Consider the following 24229-nt stretch of genomic DNA (forward strand, 5'->3'; position numbering starts at 1 on the left):
AAACACAAAGGGTGCAGCACTGGAAAAAAAAAATCTGGAAAAGTTGAAAGTCAGATGGTAATGAGTTAAAAAGAGTTAAAAAGAAAACTGAATAATAGACAAGCTCTGAGAAAAGTTAAGAAGCAATCTGATTTCCCCAACTGCTTTGCAAAGGGTATCCTAGAAGAAGTACAAAAGGTCAGATAGCAAGATTGACTCAGTCTGTTCAAGATGAAGTTAAGAGTATTTCCAGGTCAAGATGAACAACTGGATAAACATTTCTAAATTCTTTTCCCTCCTAATCTCCACTAAAGCTACAATAAGAAGATTTTCAAGTAATAAGCCCATTAATGACAGGGAAAACAAGAAAGGACAAGTAAGTATAAATTATACAGCTGTGCAGGTATGTACAGTTCTGCAAGCAGGGAAGCAAATGGATTAGTATAACGGTGACTATCTTAATAGATTTAAGAATGACAAATTTTAAGTCTTCAGTGAGTAAAACCAAGAACCACCTGTATCTATACCACATACCATCAAAAGGCCCATTAACTGGCAACACCTGGTACACCTCTGGAGTTTGAGAGGGTAAGACACAGAGAACTGGTTGAAAGGGGTTAAGCAGCCTCCTCCATTCCAAACCACATTGTCAATGCCTCTCCCCTTCTCCCAGTAAAAGACTAGAGCTTTTTCCACCTCTAGTTGGGAGTAAAACAGAAAGTCTCTATACTAAGCAACAGGAGTACAGCAATACCAAAAAAATGAGTGAATCAACTGAATGGTAAAACCACTTAATGGAGCTCCCCAACTGAATACCCAGAATATGAGAAGCTAGAGTCTTATTTTCTGGGTAGAAGACTAGACTCTTCTCTGAGGAATCTCACCAAGCCAAGAAAGAAATGGAGAAGATACTACTGACAAGGGATTGGGAGGGGAAAGGGAATCATCCTACAAGAAAATTATAGGTTGACAAACTCCATCCATTCAGAAGTATCCACATACTCTTTATTCTTTTTTTAATGATTTTATTTATCTGACAGAGAGCACAAATAGGCAGAGCAGCAGAGAGAGAGAGAGAGAGAGAGAGAGAAGCAGGCTCCCCATTGAGCAGGGAGTCCGATGCAGGACTCCATCCCAGGACCCTGGGATCATGACCTGAGCCGAAGGCAGACGCTTAACTGACTGAGCCACCCAGGAACCCCTCCATCTGCTCTCTGATCGAAAACAGAGATGTGAGGAAAACCTCAAACATAAAAAAACAGAGAACAAAGAAAGGTACAAAGAGTAAGGAAAAAAAAAAGAACTTGGAAACATACTATGTACAGAGAAGAAAATTTCACAGCAACTATCATTACGGCTTTAGAAATAAAAAGAATTTCACTCAGGAAATAAGATGCAGGGAACAAAAAAGGAATCCTTAAATATTAAGAACATAAGAGCAGACATGTAAAACTCAAAAAAGGGTTTGAAGACAAAGCCGAAGAAACTTACTATATAAAGTAGAGCAAAACAAAACTGTCCTCAAAAAAATGAAAAAATTATTAAGTCCAATGCAGGAAAGTCAACATCTGAATAAGAGTTACAGAAGAAAGAATAAAGAAAGGGAAGAAAATAATGAAAGAAATGATTCAAGGGACGCCTGGGTGGCTCAGTTGGTTAAGCAGCTGCCTTCGGCTCAGGTCATGATCCCAGCGTCCTGGGATCGAGTCCCATATCGGGCTCCTTGCTCCACGGGGAGCCTGCTTCTCCCTCTGACTCTGCATTCCACTCTGTCTGCCTGTGCTCGCTCTCACTCTCTCTCTCACAAATAAATAAATAAAATCTTTAAAAAAAAAAAAAAGAAAGAAAGAAAGAAATGATTCAAGAAAATTGCTCTTGAAAGAAAAACTAAATTTGGAGATCAAAAGGGTCCACCAAGTACCTACCACAATGGATAACTTATAGCAAGGTATCACCTCGTGAACTACAGGACCAAAGAGAAAAGTCTGCAAGCCATCAGAGATGGACAAAAACACAGTAAAAATACCAGATTCAAAATAATTTGATTTAATAGCAACTCTGGACGTAGAAGATGGAGCAATGCCTTAAAAGTTATGAGCAATAATGATTTCCCGGGCTAGTGTTTTATACGAGCCAAACTATCAAACAAGTGTATGAAAAGAATAAAAACATATTCAGATAACGCAAGGTCTCAAAAATTTTGCCTCCATATACCCTTTCTCAGGAAACTACTGAAGGACTTGCTGTATACTCAAAATGAGTGAGTAGACCCAAATCAAGGAAGACGTGGAATTCAACAAGATAAAGCTGAAGAGAATCCCCAAGATAACAGCAATTCACATAGAGAAAGTAACTAGTTCTCGGAAGCTAAGCAGGGTCGGGCCTGGTTAGTACTTGGATGGGAGAAAGTAACTAGTATAGATTGAAGGAATATACACTTGACCCTTGAATAATCCAGTAGCAGCAGGGGGCAGAGGGCTGGTTAGGGGTCCCAACTCTCTGTGCAGTTGAAATCGTCATACAACTTTTTTTTTTTTTAAAGATTTTATTTATTTATTTGACAGAGAGAGATCACAAGTAGACAGAGAGGCAGGCAGAGAGAGAAAGAGAGGAGGAAGCAGGCCCCCTGCTGAGCAGAGAGCCCGATGCGGGGCTCGATCCCAGGACCCTGAGATCATGACCTGAGCCGAAGGCAGCGGCTTAATCCACTGAGCCACCCAGGCGCCCCTCGTCATACAACTTTTGAGTTCCCAAAAACTACTAACACCTTATTGCTGACTAGAAGCCTTACTGATAACATAAACAGATAATGTTTTGTGTATGATATACTATATTTTTACAATAAAGTAAGGTAGGGAAAGAAAATGTTATTAAAACAATCATAAGGAAAACACATTATTATTGTTATTAAGAAACTTGTAAGGAGAGACAATACATTACAAAATGTAGCATATTTACTGAAAAAGAATCTGTGTATAAAAGATTATATAAAGACTGAGGCACTTGAGTGGCTCAGTAGGTTAAAGCCTCTGCCTTCAGCTCAGGTCGTGATCCCAGGGTCCTGAAATCGAACTCCACATCAGGCCTCTCTGTCTATGCCTGCGTCTCTGCCTCCTTGTGATCTCTGTCAAATAAATAAATAAAATCTTTAGAGGCGCCTGGGTGGCTCAGTGGGTTAAAGCTCTGCCTTCGGCTCAGGTCATGATCCCAGGATCCTGGGATCGAGCCCCATGTCAGGCTCTCTGCTCCGCAGGGAGCCTGCTTCCTCCCCCCTCTCTCTCTCTGCCTGCCTCTCTGCCTACTTGTGATTTCTATCAAATAAATAAAATCTTTTATAAATAAATAAAATGTTTTAAAAAAAAATTTTATAAAGACCTACACTGCATAATTCAAACCTGTGTTGTTCAAGGGACAACAGTGTAAGTAAGGCTCTAGGTGAGATTTCCTCAAGATGATGAAAATGACAAATTACCTGGGCACCTGATTGGCTCAATCAGTTAAACACAGGATTCTTGACGTCAGCTCAGGTCATGATCTCAGTGTTGTGAGATCTGACCCCTGTGTCAGGCTCCACACTGGGCCTGGAGCGTACTTAAGATTCTCTCTCCCCCTATGCCACTACACCCACCCTCTCCCTGCTTTAAAAAAAAAAAAAAAACAGAAAATGACAAATTAACAGTGCAACAGATCATGTGGAAAAAGTTAAAACTAGGAGAGTTTTACTATGAATTAATAACAAATATATACAATACTAAGAAACCTCTCCTTCACCAACATACACCCGCACACAGAGACAACTGCAGAAAAATCAAAAGGTTCGAAGGACACAGAAAATACTGGACATCACATGGCTAAGCTGTGTCCACTGTTAACATGATAACATTACACACTGAATTCCTAAGAAAAATTATAATAAAACACGTAAGACAGCAGGATGTCAGAGGTAGGCATGAGGTAAGGCCCAACACAAGGACTGAAATGACTAATCCACAAGGTCTACAGTGAGAAGTAAAAAGTACTTCAGAAGGATGGAATTTTAAGATACAGAGGTAGGGGCACCTGGATGGCTCAGTAGGTTAAAGCCTCTGCCTTCAGATTGGGTCATGTTCCCAGGGTCCTGGGATCAAGCCCCATATCAGGCTCTCTAATCATCGGGGGACCTGCTTCCCCCTCTCCCTCTGCCTGCCTCTCTACTTGTGATCTCTGTCTGTCAAATAAATAAATTAATCTTTAAAAAATAGTAATAATAAGATTCAGAGGTAAATATCTAAAGACCCAGCTGACAGAGTTAAAGGTGGTTAGAAAGAGGGGTAGCCATAGAAGACCATTTTCCAAGCAAAGCCTATCAAATTAACCACTTGACTTTTTAAATGATATGCACCTTGTATAATAAAAGTAAATAATGACTTATTTACCCACTGGGTGGCTCAGTGGGTTAAAGCCTCTGCCTTTGGCTCGGGTCATGGTCCCAGGGTCCTGGGATTTGAGCCCTGCATTGGGCTCTCTGCTCAGCAGGGAGCCTGCTTCCCTCTGTCTCTCTCTGCCTGCCTCTCTGCCTACTTGTGATCTGTCTGTCAAATGAATAAAATCTTTAAAAAAAAGAAATAAATAAAGAAATATTAGGCTTTGCTAAGAAAACAAACATGGGGGAACGCCTGGGTGGCTCAGTTGGTTGAGCAGCTTCCTTCGGCTCAGGTCATGATCCCAGCGTCCTGGGATCGAGTCCTGCATCGGGCTCCTTGCTCGGCAGGGAGCCTGCTTCTCCCTCTGCCTCTGTCTGCCATTCTGTCTGCCTGTGCTCGCTCTCTCCCTCTCTCTCTGATAAATAAATAAAATCTTTAAAAAAAAAAAAAAAGAAAAAAAGAAAACAAACATGGATGATCACAATAATATGAACACTGCAGTATAATTTTTAATTTTTCACTGATATCATCTAATAAATAGTAGTAATTGCTGAGCCTATGTATAATATATATGGGTGTTCATTGTGCTACACTTCAATCTGTCTATAGGTTTGAAATTTTCAAAATGAAAAGTTGGAGGAGAAAATTATAAATTCCCCAGAAAGAGTCAACATTAATACTGGTCATAGTTCCAGTGTAGTGGGGAACGGGATTACTTTTAACAGCAGTCTATCCAAAATTTCTACTACTGGAAAGTGTCGATGGCAAGACCAGTAATTCCACCAGGTTATGTGCTTTGAAGGAGGTAAGGAGAAAAAGGAGCACATTCGAAGAAAAATGGACAGTTAACTACTAAGAGGTATTAATTAGCCTTTCCAGAACTTGGCTAACTATACCTTGCCATAAGCTATGGGGAAATGAAAACAAAAGTGAAAAAAGGTGAAAGAAAATGGAAAAAGTATTATGAAATAACTAGCTGTAAGGTTAAATAGATCCATTTTACCACGTTTTGTCATTTCTTTAGTAGGAAGCTACATAAATTGACCCTTTCTGGGAAGCTCACTTGAATTTAAAAGTCTTAACCTTTTTATAGCCTGAAAACAAAATGTGCTATTTTCCAGCCAATAACGGCACTTGCTTTTCGGTGTTCACATTCCCAACTCATGAGAAACAGGCCAGACAGGAATCCTCAGGTATACACTACACCAAATCTGCAGTCACTGCACCCTTACCCACCCCTAATGTCAAGGGTGTGCTGCCCCTCCTTCCAATCCAGGCCAATTTCACACTGTGATACCAATCCCATCTAACATCTTCTTTTCCCAGAAATCCTATATCCCTTACTACTCCTGTCTTAGCCCTCTATTTCCAGAACTTTTCTCAACAGCATTACTAACATGATTATCCTCACTTTCAGAAATCCTTCTAGACCCCATCTATCTCTCTACCTATAGCATCCCCACTTCTCTGCTTTGTCTCTATTTCCAGTCTAATTCAACTTCAGATACAATCATACCAACAAAAATACCACTGATCTCTACCTCCTTATACCAAAAGGACATTTTATTTGATCACCAGGCAAAGTTCAACCAAATCAATCATATCTCCCTTCTCAAAACACGCCAGTCACCAATACCACACATGCCAAATAATCCTGGTTTTCTTCTTCCATCTCTGATTTTTTCCCAACTCTTTTCCAAACTCAGTATCCTCAACAGACCTCAAATGCTTCCTTCCTCAAAACCACCCTTTTTCTCATTATATATTTCATCACAAGCCATCTCATCCATGCCTTGCCCATGGCTTCAGTTAATTTCAACAAGCATAAGTCACCTTGCAGTTACTCATGTTCTAGTGCTCTCACTTAAATGGCAACATTATTTACCTATTGGTGAAGTTAAAAGCTTGGGAGGCGTCCTGACATAGAAACCTCAGGACTTCATTCTCCTTCATTCCTCATTACCCATCCACTACCAAATCATACAGATTTTATCTTTTAAGTTGTTCTTTAGTCTCTATCCACCACACTCACCTCACCATAATCACTGCAATGACCCTTTTTTTTGTTGTTGCTAATATTTTATTTATTTATTTGACAGACAGAGATCACAAGTAGGCAGAGAGGCAGGCAGAGAGAGAGGAGGAAGCAGGCTCCCCGCTGAGCAGAGAGCCCGATGCGGGGCTCGATCCCAGGACCCTGGGATCATGACCTGAGCTGAAAGCAGAGGCTTTAATCCACTGAGCCACCCAGGTGCCCCTGCAATGACCCTTTTAACAATTTCCTCTTACTTAATCACGGCCCCTTCCAATTCATTTTCCAAACCATAGTCAGAGAAAACTTTACAAGATCAAATCACATCATCCTCTGCCTTAAGGGAATCACACTGTTCTAAGAATAAAATACAAAATTTTAAATGAAGTCTGAAAAATGCTACACAATCTGACTACTATCTACTTCCCTAGCCTCATATTGTGCCCCCTTCCGTCACTCTATGGGTAGGAGACCTCTCAGAGCCAGAACATATACTACTTTCTGTGCCTGGAACATCTTCTTCTCCTTCTTTCCGTAGTTAATTCCTACCCATCCTCTCAACTCTCAGACCAAAGATACTTTTACTAACATATCTGCCCCTGAATACCTTCCACCAGAAGTCCAAATTACATTACCCTGCTATACCACTGATTAAACACCAATATTATCTTTGGACACACTTTTTAAAGAAATAGTTATCTTTCTGTCTGATTATTTGCTGGAATCTTGTCTCTGGACTCAATAAACCAGGGCAAGCAGAAGTGATGTTTTGCCCTTTATTGGATCCTACTACCTAGCATACTACCCATAAAATATAGTGAGAAATTGCTGAATAAATGGCATGGACCCAATTAGTGTTCATGAACAGTACATGAGTAAGAAACTTAATAGGAAGGGTAGAGGGGGAGAACTAAAAGAATTTTCTACTTGTAGTACTTTAATGTCCCAACATGCCACAAAGATAAAGGTATTATTATTATTATTATTTATTTGACCGATAGAGATCACAGGTAGGCAGAGAGAGAGAGAGAGAGAGAGAGGAGGAAGCAGGGTCCCTGCTGAGCAGAGAGCCCCATGTGGGGCTCGATCCCAGGACCCTGGGACCATGACCTGAGCCGAAGGCAGAGGCTTTAACCCACTGAGCCACCCAGGCGTCCCGTATTATTTTTTTAAGTGAGTTATAAAGGTCTTTAGGTACCTCAATATTCAATATTTGAAATAAAAAATCAAATTTAGCAACCCCACCTTTGACACATGTATATGTGAAAGTTACTCTTTACACCACTGTTGTGTGCACAGAAACACTTTATCTTATGTACGTATGTATATAAATATGTATATAGTGACTACACAACATCAAAAACAACCTAAACAGCCATCAACAGGAAAATGGATATATAAAGTATAAAATAATCAAAAAGTGGAAAACTATGCATCTGTAAAAAAGAGAGGGGGGAGAGAGAGAAACAAAAAGGAAGTCTTCAATGCACTACATGGAAAACCTCTAAGAATTGAAAAAAGCAAATGTAGAACATATGAAAAAATATGCTACTTCTGTGTTAAAATAGATGAGACTATATACTTGGATTTACATAAAAATACTTTAGAAACAAACTACAACTGGTTACTGTTTGAAAAGAAGGGTAAAGAATGGGACAGATCAGACAAAAAGACGAGGTGAGCTGATTTCTTAAATATTATATGACCTATTCAAAAACTAGAATATACATATTAAATCACAAAAACATCTTAAGAGAAAAAAGGTGGCTCAAGATGAAGTTTTAGTCTCTAGCTTACAGCATTTTAAGGATACCTGAGAGTCAAAGAGTACCAAGTAAGACACAAACTACAGTTATTAAAGGGAATGTTCTAAATCAAGATTTTACAATTCAAACTTCAAATGATTCTTTACAATTGTTTCAGCTTTAAAACTTAACAGCAATGATATAAACCTGAAGGCTGAGGTAGAAAAACCTAAATATACTGGAAAGGGATTGTAAACAATGTAAACTTTAATGTTAATAACAATAACAATGTTAATAAACCTAACATTTCCTAGCATCTAAACAGAGTGAGAATTTTTAAATCATAAAAACTTTTAAAAAAATTCAAAAAGATATATTAATAACAATTCATTCACCAAATGCTCAAAGGTGAAAATGCATTACCACTAAAGGCAACAAAAATTAGGTTACACTAAAGGCAACTACAAATTTTTTACTTCATACTGTATTTTATCATGTATAATCAATACTAGTATTACCTTTCATTTTTGAATGTGTGTTAATCAACGGATCAGAACAAATCCTGCAGGGCCACCATGGACGTCTCTTGAATTTTGCCCAGATGAGATCTCCAACTTCATACTTCAGTGGCGTAGACTTTTTCTTGGGTTGACACTTTAGACAGACAAAACATAGGGCCATCAATAAGAATCAAAACCTTTTGAAACAGTGTATCATTTTCCCATTAGCCTTCTGGGAAAGCAGAATTCTAGAAAAATCTAGATGAAAACACTCCAGACTAACAATTACAAAGCAAGTACAATTAAATCATTTTGTCTTAATGTTCCTAACACAGCCCTATGTAAAGTAGTAGCTCTCAATTTATAGTTCTTTAATATAAGTAATCTACTTGCATTCATGGAGAAAATTAGTTATTTTCATTAATAAAAAAGCTAATAACTGAAAAAGGAAATAGAATCATCCCTAGGAAAACATATCTTTGCCCTAGTCCTTAGATTACAACACAACATGGTGCAGGAGGAAATTATAAAAAGAATTTATGAATTTATGAACAAAGTCAAAAGTTTATGTTCCCAATATAATGTGTTGATTGTATCTCAATAAAATTGGGTAGAGGGTGCAGGGAGACTGCGGTCCCTTCTGCAGCTGATATTCTTCAGCGTTCTCAAATAAACATAGATATTCCTATTAATTAAGTAACAGTAATAGCTCTAATGAAATAATCCTGAAAGCCACAGGCTAGACCCTACCAATGTCAATGCATGTGACCTGGACTTCTTCCAGGACCTATAGAAGAGTGAGTATACTGGACAATTCCAAGGAACACCATTCATGCATAGTAAGTTCAATATGAATCAAGCTGTTTGACTTCTGTAACACAGAGACTTTGGCTGCATCTTTTCTTCAAAATCAATATCCCTAATTGATCTGCAATCCAACATCCTCCATCTCCACTCTAAACCCATGGTCATGCCTTTAACACACCATAAGAACTGCTTATCTTTAAAAAACCTTGAAAAAAGAAAAAAGAAAAGACAAGACTACTTTTGCCTGTTACCAATTTGTAAAACATCAAGAAACAAGACTTCAAAACTAGTTAGTTGGCGCATTGAAACTTTAAAACCAAGATACAGAGGCACCTGGGTGGCTCTGTCATTGGGCATCTGCCTTCAGCTCAGGTCAGGATCAGCTCAGGTCCTGGGATGCAGCCCTGCATTGGGCTCTCCGCTCAGCAGGGAGCCTGCTTCCTCTTCTCTCTCTCTCTCTGCCTGCCTCTCTGCCTACCTGTAATATCTCTCTCTGTCAAATAAATAAATAAAATCTAAAATAATAATAATAGTAAGAAAACCAAGATACAAAGAATGGGAAAACAAAATTTTTTAAATTTTATTATTTGTCAGAGGGAGAGAGAGCACGAGCAAGAGCTGCAGACAGGGGGAGAACCAGACTCCCTGCTAAGCAAGAAGACAGACTCAGGACTCAATCCCAGGACCCTGGGATCATGGCAGACACTTAACCAACTGGGCCACCCAGGCACCTAAAACTACTTTTTTATTTGCCTGTACTCAAAACCACAATTTGAGTAGGTTCCCATAAATTTCTGATACAATTTATAACCATTTAATTTATTTGGCAATCATTGGTATTGGCTTATTTATTCAAGTCTTAAATTACTTGAAACATATTAACAGTTACTTGATGTTTGCTATGTGCTAGACACTGTTCCGTTTTTAGTCCTCTTAAGGTAGATACTATATTATCTTAAGGTAGATACTATATTATTACTTATTTTACTGTAAATTTAAGGTCATATAGTATTTAAAAAGTTGGCAGAGCCAGGAGTCAAATCTGGACAAACTCTCACCACTGCCTAATCATCCAGTAACAATAAAACCTCATGACTGTTACATACTTTATGACAAATTAAGCCATAATCAATCTATGACATGATACTGGTTCAGTCTTTCCTCATATTACTCCAACAAAAGGATTAAACTATATCATCAGAATGTATAGCCATAAAACACACGCTTTCAGGGTCAACTATATTTCAATTAAATTTTTTCAAAAAACATACTTTCAGTAGATAGCAAGGAAGGAACATGAGTAAGTAGTCTAATTCTTAAAAAAATGAGAAGTAAAGTCAAAAGCTGAATCACTCAACTAGACAAAGCATCAATGAGTTCTGTTTTCTGATTCCATCACAAATTATGTCATCTTAAGTAAGTCACTTAATGCAGCCTCAGTTTCCTAAGCCATAGAATCAGGAAAGAAACATTTGTTCTGGGGCGCCTGGGTGGCTCAGTGGGTTAAAGCCTCTGCCTTTGGCCCAGGTCATGGTCCCATGGTCCTGGCATCAAGCCCCGCATCGGGCTCTCCACTTGGCAGGGAGCCTGCTTCCCTTCCCCTCTCTCTCTGCCTGCCTCTCTGCCTACTTGTGATCTCTGTCTGTCAAACAAATAAATAAAATCTTAAAAAAAAAAAATTCTTAAAAAAAGAAACATTTGGGGCACCTGGGTGGCTCAGTGGGTTAAGCCGCTGCCTTCAGCTCAGGTCATGATCTCAGCGTCCTGGGATCGAGTCCCACATCGGGCACTCTGCTCAGCAGGGAGCCTGCTTCCTCCTCTCTCTCTCTCTCTGCCTGCCTCTATGCCTACTTGTGATCTCTCTCTGTCAAATAAATAAATAAAATCTTTAAAAAAAATTTAAAAAAATAAAATAAATAAAAAGAAACATTTGTTCTGCCATGAACCATCAAAATGAAAATAATTCTATTCCTAATATTGCATCCCAAAGAAAATAATCCAAATAAGTAGAATTACAGAAAAATACTTCAAGCAGTTATTTATGACAACAAAAACTTAACATCCAAAAAGAGACCTGTTAAACGAATTATGCTGACAACTCAATGAAATATGCAAACTGCAGATGAAATTATGGAATACTGAAAATGTAATACACACCCACACAGACAATATACCAACCATTTAGAAACTATGCTGAAAATGAAATGATTTTAAAAAATAGTCGGACACGCCTGGACGGCTCAGTCAGTTAAGCATGCCACTCTTGATTTTGGCTCAGGTCATCACCTCAGGGCTATGGGATCAAGCCCCCAGTCAAGCCCCAATTCGGACCCTGCGCTCCAAAAGAACTCTGCTTTAGATTCTGTCTGTCTCCCCTGCCCCTCCCCTGTTCCCATGCTATCTCTCAAATAAAAAAATAGAAATCTTTAATATATATACATGTGTGTGTTTGTGTGTGTGTGTGTGTGTGTGTGTACACATATTTAGACACCCAGGTGGCTCAGTTGGTTAAGCATCTGCCTTCAGCTCAGGTCATGATCCCAGGATCCTGGGATCAAGTCCCACATCAGGCTCCCTGCTCAGTGAGTAGCCTGCTTCTCCTTCTGCCTGCCACCCCCTTGTGCCCTCGCATGCTCTCTGACAAATAAGTAAAATATTTTTTAAAAAATGATATATATATGTATGTGTGAATATATATATAATTTTGTTATAATACAGTTACTAGGAAATGAGACAGAATGTAACTTATGTTAATATATAATATATGCATATGTTATATAACATATGAGATAGATAAAACAAAGTCAATGAGAAACATGAGTAAAAAAGTTTCATTAAACTGATGGTATTGTGGATAAAGATTTTCACAAACTTGACACATTTATTATCTCCACCCCCCCCCTTTTTTTAAGATTTTATTTTTATGTAATCTCTACACCTAATATGGGGCTCAAACTTACAACCCCAAGATCAAGTTCCATGCTCTAATGACTGAGCGAGGCAGGTACCCTTCTCCAGGTTGTCTTAACTGATTAACCATCATGACCTATAAGAAATATTCCCTATAAGAAATAATACCGGGCACATGGGTGGCTCAGTGGGTTAAGCCGCAGCCTTCGGCTCAGGTCATGATCTCAGGGTCCTGGGATCGGGGCCGCATCAGGCTCTCTGCTCAGAGGGGAGCCTGCTTCCTCCTCTCTCTCTGCCTGCCTCTCTGCCTGCTTGTGATCTCTGTCTGTCAAATAAATAAATAAAATCTTTAAAAAAAGAAAAAAAAAAGAAATAATACTAAGTTCTTCAGCTTTAGCTAAAGGACAATGGACATAGCTCAAATGTACACAAATAAAGAACATGGTAGAGGTAACAAAAGAGGTAAATACAAAAGAGAGTAAAATGTATTTTGGTTTACAACACTTTTCTCACATCTGACTTAAAAGCTGTGTAAAACAAGAATTATAAGTCTGTGTGGATGGGCATGCATTATATATAAAAATGTATTTGTATCACAGTAAGATGACAATGGAGATGAGAAGGACAAATCAATTAAGAAGAAAAGTTTTACTACTACTATTATAATTAACTTGAGGGGCACCTGGGTGGCTCATTGGGTTAAGCCTCTGCCTTCTGCTCAGGTCATGATCTCAAGATCCTGGGATCAAGCTCCACAGAAGGCTCTCTGCTCAGCAGGGAGCCTGCTTCCCCTCCTCTCTCTGCCTGCCTCTCTGCCTACTTGTGATCTCTCTGTCAAATAAGTAAATAAAAATCTTTTTAAAAAATTAATTTGATATTAATATAAACCATACTGTAATAAACAGATGACAAGGAAATTAAAATATTACACTAGGAAGTACCTATTTAACATAAAAGGTAGTAACAGGATCAGAAGAACAAAAACCTAAAAAATAGTAAAATGGAAGACATTAATCCTACCTTATCACTAGTTGGATGAAATGTATATGTATTTAAAACTACAATTTAAAGACATAAATTGGCAAAATGGATAAAAAATATGATTCAACTGTATGAGGTCTACAAGACGACACTTTGTACCAAATTCAAGTAAGGAGCAGAAAGAGGAGTTGGGCGGTGCCTGCGTGGCTCAGCCCAGCTGAGCAACTAACTCCTGATTTCAACTCCAGTCATGATCTCAGGGTCCTGAGATCAAGCCCAGAGTCAGGCAGGCTCCCTGCCCAGTGGGGAGTTTGTTTGAGACTCTCTCTTCCTCTCCCTCCACCTCTCCCCCTGTTAATGTATGTGCTAGCACTCTCCCTCTGCCTCTCTCTCAAATAAATAAAAAATAAGGAAATATTTTTTTAAAAAGGGAGTCGAAAGCAAAAGGTTGGAAAAGAAATAACATGCCAACAGTAACAGTGGGGTGGCTTCTTCTTTCCATTAACACACAAAATATACTTAAAGGAAAAATGGTTACTAGAGATAAAAGACTGTAAGTTCATAATGATAAAAACGTCAATCTAAGGGGGAAAATGTAACACTTAGAAACACCATGCATCAAACCAGACTCTCAAATTCATGAAGCAATAACTACAGAAATACAGGTAAGAAAGAGAAACAGTAACAGAGAGGTCAAACCCACTTGCAGCAATGGCGAGAACTAGACAATCCATAAAGACACAAAAGCCTTGAATGGCACTGTAAACCAACTAGACCTAACAGGCATCTGAAAAGCACTCAAAAAACCAGTCTTTCTAAGTGCACATGAACATTTCCAAAGATAGACCATGTGTTAAGTCACAAAAATAAAATTAGAAGAACTGAAATACAGAATATATTTTCTAACCACAATGGGATGAAATTAAGAAAATCTAAAAGTCGGGGCGCCTGGGTGGCTCAGTGGGTTAAAGCCTCTGCTTTCGGCTCAGGTCATGATCCCAGGGTTCTGGGATCGAGCCCCGCATCGGGCTCTCTGCTCAGCAGGGAGCCTGCTTTCCTTCCTCTCTCTCTGCCTGCCTCTCTGTCTACCTGTGATCTCTGTCTGTCAAATAAATTAAAAAAAAAAAAAGTCAAGGAAAACTAAAAAATTAAACAACACACTACTAAATAACCAGTTAAGTCAAAGAACATACATGGTCAAAAAAGACTTTGAATGAAAATGAACACAAGGGGTGCCTGGGTGGTTCAGTGGTTAAAGCCTCTGCCTTCAGCTCAGGTCATGATCTCAGGGTCCTGGGATCTAGCTGACCTTGGGCTCTCTGCTCAGCAAGGAGCCTGCTTCCTCCTCTCTCTGCCTGCCTCTCTACCTACTTGTGGTCTCTGTCAAATAAATAAATAAATAAAAGTCTTTTTTAAAAAAGAAAGAAAAGAAAATGAACACAAAATATACCACAACTTAAAAGATGCAGCAAAAGCAATTCTTAGAGAGATACTTACAGCTGTGAACATGTAGATTTCTTAAAAATCTCTCATGTGCCCTAAACTTTCACTTTAATAAGCCAGAAAAGGAACAGAAGACTACATCTAAAACAAGCAGAAATAATAAGGATTTAAAGGGAAAAATCATAAACCTTTTTTAAAAAGATTTATTTATTTGAGAGACAACAAGAGAGAGCACAGGAGCAGGGACAGAGGGAGAAACAGACCCCTTTGCCAAGGAGGGAGCCCAATGCAGGGCTTGATCCCAGCACCCTGGGATCAGGACCTGAGCCAAATGCAGATGCCCAACTGACTGAGTCCCCAGGCACCCCTAGAGGGAAAAGTAATACAGAATCAATAGTTTAAAAAAAGGGGCGGGGGGAAAAAACCAAAAGTCGGTTCTTCAAAAAGATCAACACAACTGATAAATCTTGAGCTACACGTACTAAAGATGACTCAGGGTGCCTGGGTGGCTCAGCTGATTAAGCAACTGCCTTGGACTCAGGTCATGATCCTGGAGTTCTGGGATCGAGTCTCAAATCAGACTCCCTGCTCTGCACAGAGTCGGCTTCTCCTGCTGACCTCTCTCTCCTCTCATGCTCTCTCTCATTCTAATAAATAAATAAAATCTTTAAAAAAAAAAAAAAGGACTCAAATTACTAAAATCAGAAATAAAAGTGTAGGGATGCCTGGGTGGCTCAGGTCATGATCCCAGCGTCCTGGGATTGAGTCCCACATCGGGCTCCTTGCTCGGCAAGGAGCCTGCTTCTCCCTCTGCCTCTGCCTGCAATTCTGTCTGCCTGTGCTCACCCCCCCCCATAAATAAATAAAATCTTTAAAAAAAAAAAAAGAAATAAAAGTGTAGACATCGGTACCGATTCTACACAACAAAAAGGATTATGAGAAAGCAGTATGAACAACTGTACACCTACATACTGGATAACCTAGAGGAAACAGACCAAAGCCTAGAAACACAAACTACCAAAACCAAATGACACAGAAACAGAATATTTGAATAAACCTGTAACAGTAAGGAGACTGACTAATGAGTAACCAAAATGTCCCAACAAAGAAAAGCCCTGGACCTAACAGCTTCACTGGGAAGTTGTATCAAACACTTAAATAAGAACAAACATCCATCCTCAAACTTTTCCAAAAAACTAAATAGTGAAGAACACTCCCTAATTCACTGAGGCCAGCATTACTCTGATACCAAAGCCAGATGAAGACATCACAAGAGAAAGAAAAGTACAGACCAATATCCTTTACATATACTGATGGGAAAATCTTCAACAAAATATTAGCAAAACAACTGAAGAGTAAAAAAACATAATACAAAATCAAGTAATTGTTTTTTTAAAGATTATTTATTTTGAGAGAGAGAGAGAAAGCATGAGAGAGGTAGGAGGAGAGGGAGAGAGAATCCTAAGCACACTCTGCGGGGGCTTAACCAACTGTACCACCCAGGCACCCCTGAAATCATTATTTTGTATACCTAAATCTAACATAAACTTACATGTCAATTATATGCCATTTAAAAAACAAATGGTTGGGACACCTGGGTGGCTCAGCTGGTTAAGCCGCTGCCTTCAGCTCAGGTCATGATTCCAAGGTTCTGGGATCAAGTCCCGCATCGGGCTCCTTGCTCAGTGGGGAGCCTGTTTCTCTCGCTGCCTCTGCCTGCCTCTCTGACTGCTTGTGTGTACTCTCTCTCTCTATCTCTGGCAAATAAATAAAATCTTTAAAAAAAAAAAAAAGGTTAACTATACTGGAATCAAATTAATGAAAACAACAAAAACCATATACCATGGCCAAATGCAATTTATTCCTAGAAGACAAAGATTGTTCAACATATGAAATCAATCAATTTAATATACCACACTAACAGAATGGATAAAAATCATATGATCATCACCACTGATGCAGAAAAAGTATTAACAAAATTCAATACTCATTTGTGGGGGAAAAAAAAAAGCAACACTCAAAAACAAACTAGGAATAGGAAACTCCACATAATAAAAGCCATTTATGAAAAACCCACAAAGAACATCATGATTAACAGCCTAAGACTGAATGCTTTCCCTCTTAGATAAAGAAAAAAGAAAGGGTGCCTACTTTCTCTACTTCTATTCAACAAAGTACTGGAAGCTCTAGTCAGAGCAATTAGGTGAGAAAAATAAGTAAAATACAATCATAGGAGGAATGAATAAGTAAAATTATCCCTTCGTAGATCTTACATGTAGAAACCATAAAGATCCCGGGGCCCCTGGGTGGCTCAGTCATTAAGAATCTGCCTTTGGGGGTGCCTGGGTGGCTCAGTGGGTTAAGCCACTGCCTTCGGCTCAGGTCATGATCTCAGGGTCCTGGGATCGAGTCCCACATTGGGCTCTCTGCTCAGCAGGGAGCCTGCTTCCCTGTCTCTCTCTCTGCCTGCCTCTCCATCTACTTGTGATCTCTCTCTGTCAAATAAATAAATAAAATCTTAAAAAAAAAAAAAAAAAAGAATCTGCCTTTGGCTTAGGTCATGATCCCAGGGTCCTTGGACAGAGCCCCGAATCAGGCTTACTGCTCTGCAAGAAGCCTGCTTCTCCCTCTCTCACTCCCCCGGCTTGTGTTCCCTTTCTCATTGTGTCTCTCTGTCAAATATGTCAATAAAATCTCTAAAAAAAAAGAAAAAAACCCACAAAAAATTTTTGAACTAATAAATGAATTCAGCAAAGTAGGAAGATACAAGGTCAACATACAAAAATCAGCTGAAGTTCTACACATTAATTATGAACAATCCGGGGTGCCTGGGTAGCTCAGTCAGCTAAGCATCTACCCTCAGCTCAGGTCATGATCCCAGCCAGGGTCCTGGGATCGAGGGTCAGCCTCCCTCTGCTACTCCTGCTCAGGCTCTCTTTTTCTCAAATCAATCAATCAATCTTTTTAGAAAATGAACAATCCAAAAAGGAAATGAAATATTCTATTTACAAGAGCATCAAAAAGAATAAAATATTTAATAATTGACCAAGGAAGTAAAAGACTTGTACAATAAAAACTATAAAATGTTGCTGAAAGATATTAAAGAAAACAAATACATGGAAATACTTTCCTTGTTTATGGGTTGGAAGACTTGATATTATTAAGATGTTACCGCTACTCAAAGCAATCTATAAATTCAGTGCAATCCCTATAAGAAACAGAATGACATTATTTGCAGAAATGGAAAGTCTCCTAAAATGTGTATGAAATCCAAGGGACCCGGAATAGACAAACCAACACCAACAAGAAGAAAAGAGCTAGATACTTCCTGATTTCAAAACTCACAACATGGGGCGCCTGGGTGGCTCAATGCTTGGTTAAAGCCTCTGCCTTTGGCTCCGGTCAGGATCCCAGGGTCCTGGGATTGAGCCCCACATCGGGCTCTCTGCTTGGCAGGGAGCCTGCTTCCTCCTCTATCTCTCTCTGCCTGCCTCTCTGCCTACTTGTGATCTCTGTCTGTCAAATAAATAAATAAAATCTTCAAAAAAAAAAAAAAAAGAAAGAAAGAAAGAAAGAAAACACTCCTTTAAAAAAAAAAAAAAAAAACTCGCAACAAAGCAACATTAATCAAAACACCCAGGGTGCTTGGCTGGCTAAACTAGTTCAGCTTAAGAGTTTTGACCTTAGGATCCTGAGTTCAAGCCCAACATTTGGCATGGAGCCTATTTAAAAAACAACAGAACATGGTGTTATTACTACAGCAAAGATAAACTGACCAACAGAACAGAACAAAGAGGCAGAAATAAACCCTTATATATATGATCAAATGGCTTTGACAAGGGTACTAAAAGACCATTCGATAGAGAAAAGACAATCTTTTCAACAAACGGTAGTATTACATGTAATATAATAAACTATACCCTTACCTAACACCATATACAAAAATTAACTCAAAAGAGAGCAAAGAGGCGCACCTGGGTGATTCAGTCAGTTAAGCATCTGCTTTCAGCTCAGGTCATGATTCCAGGGGTGTGGGATAGAGCCCCACACCAGGCTTCCTGCTCAAGATTGGGGGGAGTCTACTTCTCCCTCTCCCTCTACCCCCGGCTCATGCTCTCTAAAAAATGAACAAAATCGGGGCGCCTGGGTGGCTCAGTGGGTTAAAGCCTCTGCCTTCAGCTCAGGTCATGATCCCAGGGTCCTGGGACGCAGCCCCGCATCGGGCACTCTGCTCACTGGGGAGCCTGCTTCCTCCTCTCTCTCTGCCTGCCTCTCTGCCTACTTGTGATCTGTCAATTAAATAAAATCTTTAAAAAAAAAATAATAATAATAATAAAATAAAAAATGAACAAAATCTTTTTAAAAAGACCTATTGGCTAATCTAATCTAGAATTCTGTATTCAACAAAATTATCTTTCAAGTAAGAAAATTTTAATTAGATTCCAATGAAATTTGCTGATGGACTGGACATGGATGTTACAGAAAGAAAATTCAAGGATCACTCTAAGTGTGTCAGTCTTAAATATAGATAGGAAAGATGGAGATGCCATTTATTAAAACTGAGAAAACGAGAGGAGAATCAATTTTGGGGAAGAAACAGCTAAAATTTGGTTTTGAACAAAACTCCATTTCACAACCTAGTGAAAAATGCCCCAAAAGTCACCATTGGGGCACCTGGGTGGCTCAGTCGGTTAAGCATCTGACTCTTGGTTTGGGCTCAGGTCATGGTCTCATGGGTCCTGAAACTAAGCCCTGAATCAAGCTCCTTGCTCAGCAGGGAGTCTGCTTGAAGATTCTCTCCCTCTGCTCCTCTCCACACTCATAAACTCTCTTTCTGTCTAAAAAAATAAATAAATCTTGAGGAGAAAAAAAAAAGCCACTATATATATGATTCAGGATTCCCGAGAAAAGATCCAAGATAGGGATATACACTTGGGTCAAGATGAAAGATTATCAACAAAGTGAGCACACACAGAGAAAGGTATCAGACTATGGTCTGAATCACATAAATAAGTAAGGATTCTTTTTAACCTCTAATGGAATTGCTTGACCAACAGAATATTCATATTCTCTCTCCAGGGGAAGGGAAAAAAAAAAAGAAACAGCCAAGTATTAAAATTACTTATCACTATTACTTTTTTTTTTTTTTAAGATTTAATTTATTGGGGCAGCTGGGTGGCTCAGTTGTTAAGCATCTGCCTTCAGCTCAGGTCATGATCCCAGGGTCCTGGGATCCAGACCTGCATCAGGCTCCCTGCTCAGTGGGGAGCCTGCTTCTCCCTCTCCGACTCCCCCAGCTTGTGTTCCCTTTCTCACTATGTCTCTATCAAATAAATAAACAAAATCTTTTTTTTTAACTCAGAAAATTATTTTTTTAATGATTTTATTTATTTATTTGAGAGAGGGAGAGAAAGAGTGCAAGGACGTGGGCACACAAAGGAAGGGAAGGGGGAAGGAAAGAATCTCCAGCACTCTTGGCACCAAACAGTCTGATATGGGTCTTGACATCACGGCCTGAGCTGAAACCAAGAGTCAAATGCTTAACTGACTGAGCCACCTAGGCACCCCACTTACCACTATTAATCAATTTTAGTATGCTGTCTTGGAAAGCAGTATCATAATACCCTTTGAAGCAATACTCACATTCCTGGGACTATATCCTAAGAAATAATCCAAAAAGAAGGTAAAAGACTAAGGGCTATAAACACATTTTCAATTCATCATTAACTATAATATAATAACTAAAATGAAGATAACTATAAAAAGATGGCTAAGCAAATATAGAACAATTTGCTGGTCTATTGAACAGTCATTAAAAATTACCATGGGAGGGGCACCTGGGTGGCTCAGTGGGTTGAGCCTCTCTGCCTTCAGCTCAGGTCATGATCTCAGAATCCTTGGATTGAGCCCTGCATCTGGCTCTCTGCTCAGCGGGGAGCCTGCTTCCTCCTCTCCTCTGCCTGCCTCTCTGCCTACTTGTGATCTCTCTCTATCAAATAAATAAATAAAATCTTTAAAAAAAAAATTACCATGGGAAGACAGGAAACTAACTAACTAACTAACTGACAGTTAGAAGGCAGGTGGGTAGAGGGATGTTTTCAATAGGAAATGGAGAGGGCGCCTGCATGCTCAGATCACGATCCTGGAGCCCAAGGATCAAGTCCCGCATCGGATTCCCAGCAGGTCCCTCTAAACCTTCTCCCCCTCATGCTTGCTCTCTCACACTCTCCCTCTCTCAAATAAATAAGTAAAATCTTTTAAAAAAAGAAAAAGTAGGTGATGGGGATTAAGGAGTGCACTTGTTTTGATGAGCACCAGATAATATATGCAAGCATTCAATCACTATACCGTATATCTGAAACTAATATTACACTGTATGATAAATAACTGGAATTTAAACTTTTAAAAATTTACTACAGAAAGCCAGGGAAATATGCTATAAAGAAGAAAAGAATACAAAAAGATACTATTTAAAGATGTTACAACCACGTGGGTGCCTGAATGGCTCAGCAGGTTAAGCAACCAACTCTTGGTTTCAGCTCAGGCCTTGATCTCAGGGTAGAGGGATCAAGCCCTGTCAAGCTCCATGCTGGTCATGGAGTCTGCTTGGGATTCTCTCCCTCCCTCTCCCTCTGTTCCTTCCCCCTGCAAGCACTCTGGCTTGCCTGCCCTCTCAAATAAAAAAAATCCTAAAAAATAGTAACAATAAATAGAGGCACTTGGGTGGCTCAGTTTGTTGAGCATATGCCTTCAGCTCAGGTCACAATCCTGGTGTCCTGGGATTGGGCCCTGCGTCAGGCTCCCTGCTCAGCAGGGGAGTCTGCTTCTCCCTTCTCCTTCCCCTACTTGTGCTCTTTCTCAAATAACTAAATAAAATCTTACAAAACAATAAAGATGCTATTACCACCGTGGAAACAGAATCTGTGTAATAAATATACAAATTTTCATTGTTAGATACAGAACTGGGGGGGGGTTCCTCTTAAACTTTCTTTAATCATGTAATTTTGTTTTACATAGTTCAGTTAAGAAGATACAACATGTAAAAAAAATTTTTTTTTAAGGATTTTATTTATTTATTTGTCAGAGAGCAAGCGAGAGCGAGCGAGAGCGAGCACAGGCAGACAGAATGGCAGGCAGAGTCAGAGGGAGAAGCAGGCTCCCTGCGGAGCAAGGAGCCCGATGTGGGACTCGATCCCAGGACGCTGGGATCATGACCTGAGCTGAAGGCAGCTGCTTAACCAACTGAGCCACCCAGGCGTCCCAAGAAGATACAACATGTAAAACTGGCCAAACAGGTCATTTAATTTCTCCCATTACTCCTCAGTCATTTTAGGATATACTGGTTAATAATACTAAAAATCCTTAGGTTACTTAATAATAGAGATTATGGTCTATGTCCCTAGCATGTTACATAACAGATGCCCAGATAATGTTTGCTGAGTTGATTAAGTAATTAAGTAATTCTTCTTAGACCACTTAATCATTCAAATATTTACCAAGTTTGGAAAGTGGTAAAACAGTGATTATTTCCAGAGGGTGGAAATTATAAAGACTCACTTTATCTTATTATTTTTCTATAGTAAACATTCTCAAGGAAACTATTTTTCTTTATATTTAAGCATTTTATAAATATTCTGGGTGCAAGACTGTGCTTTCAGGGTTTTTTTTTTTTAAGATTTTATTTGTCAGAGAGAGAGAGAGTGCACGTGCACAAGCAGGGGAGCAGCAGGCAGAGGGAGAAGCAGGCTCCCCTCTGAGCAAGGAACCTGATGAGGGACTCCATCCTAGGACCCCAGGACCATGATCAGAACCTAAGTCAGACGCCTAACTGACTGAGCCACCCAGGCTCTCAGAGATTATTTCTATAGGCCATTACTAGAGAAAAATATATATATTCTGAGTGGCATATAACTGACTGTAGAGATGGAACAAACAATGCCTCTGGGAGCTGTCTCTCTCTGGAAGAGACAAACGAACAAAGTAAAATACTACAGCTGCTTAAGTGAGATTGGGGTGGAAGTGGAGGGATCTTCAGGAAAGAAGATTATTAGTAACTTACTTATTATTTGTAACAAATTTATGTATTATTTTTATTTGTTTTATTTATAAATAATTTGCTTATCATTAGTAACAAATTTCACAAAACAAACTCCAAGAGATAATGGCAGTCAAGGTAAAAATAGCTGACTCCTTCCTGTAAAATAAGGCTAGAATCTAGATAATGTTTTTCTTTCTTTTTTTTTTGTTAATATTTCTGTTTTTCATCTCCTATTTCACCTTTCCCTACCTCAAAAGCTTACACTAAGCTGTCATGCTCTTTATCCTTCCATCTCTTTTCTGCCTGGAATTCCTTTCTCCTTGGTCTCCTCAGGACACCTTACCTTCATCACTTCCTATCTCTTGGCTAAGCGAAATACTGTATTCTATGTTTATCTCTTAGCTTACCATTATATTCAGTTTATAATTTATCTATTCCACCAATCTCTCAACTTCAGGAAGACAAGGTGTCATCCACTCCTGTATCTCCATTATCTGGGACAGAATACATGTTCAATAAAAACATTTTAAAAGGCTACAATGGGCCATTTCCTAAGCAGCAAAATTAGATGCCTTATTTTGCCACTCAGGCACCTGTCAAAATTTATGGGTCCTTAATCCACACAACCCTCATTTGTCCTAAAAATATAAAAGATACCCCCCCCAAAAAAGATAAATGATATACTTGTACGTATCTGTATTACTGTTCTTTACTTCAAAGACGACCAGCAATTAGTCCCTACCCGCATAACTCCCTGGTTTGGAAATGAGTAATACCAGTAAATTTGGGACAGCAGCAGCACATTAGAATTTAGCCACAGACTATTAAATTTTGAAACTAGGTTCTCTAGCCAGCCTTCAGATTACCAATTAGTCTCCAAATATCCAGATTTTGGAAAGAGGGCAGGTATTCTGGCTATTCAAAACAAATATTTCAGTACAATGGAATTATCACTTTTCCCAACATTTATTCATCATGGGCGTATGAAAGGTATTAAGTCCATGTAGACATTGGATACATTAACAAATCTGGTTTTCTGTAAAGCTACTGAGTAATACTAGAGACTGTGGGAAAGGTCACAGATAAACCTCTAAAACTTCTCAGCTCCAACATCAACCTTTCTAAGCACAAGTGAAAATGGAAAACCACTTCTAATATTTTATTACTTTGTTAGAAACATCCACAGCTATTTCCAATCTAAACATTCATAATATTGTGTAAGTACTCAAAATCATTCTAAGTTCCCCAGCCCTCAAGACAGAAAAAAAAAAAAAAAAAAAAAAAAAAAAAAAATCAAAAAACTTTCAGCCCAGTCTCACAATAATATTCCCCTCAACTCAGAAGTGAAATGTAAAAGTGCATTTCAACCATATCACACAGAGGAACTGCTA

At 39.1% G+C, this 24229-nt stretch overlaps 1 protein-coding gene across 8 annotated transcripts in view; it reads right to left on the bottom strand.

Moving 5' to 3' along the window:
- NSD1 (nuclear receptor binding SET domain protein 1) overlaps positions 1-24229 on the bottom strand; it is a 146768-nt gene that overhangs the window by 76677 nt on the left and 45862 nt on the right. For all 8 annotated transcript variants that reach the window (XM_045075568.1, XM_004737496.3, XM_045075566.1 and 5 more), the window contains one exon: positions 8678-8813. In XM_045075568.1, the coding sequence (XP_044931503.1) occupies positions 8678-8813 (136 nt within the window). The remainder of the gene's footprint in view (positions 1-8677; positions 8814-24229) is intronic.

Source organism: Mustela putorius, unplaced genomic scaffold, assembly GCF_011764305.1.
Source record: "Mustela putorius furo isolate JIRA1106 unplaced genomic scaffold, ASM1176430v1.1 tig00000145_pilon_pilon_pilon, whole genome shotgun sequence".
NCBI classification, from domain to species: Eukaryota; Metazoa; Chordata; class Mammalia; order Carnivora; family Mustelidae; genus Mustela; species Mustela putorius.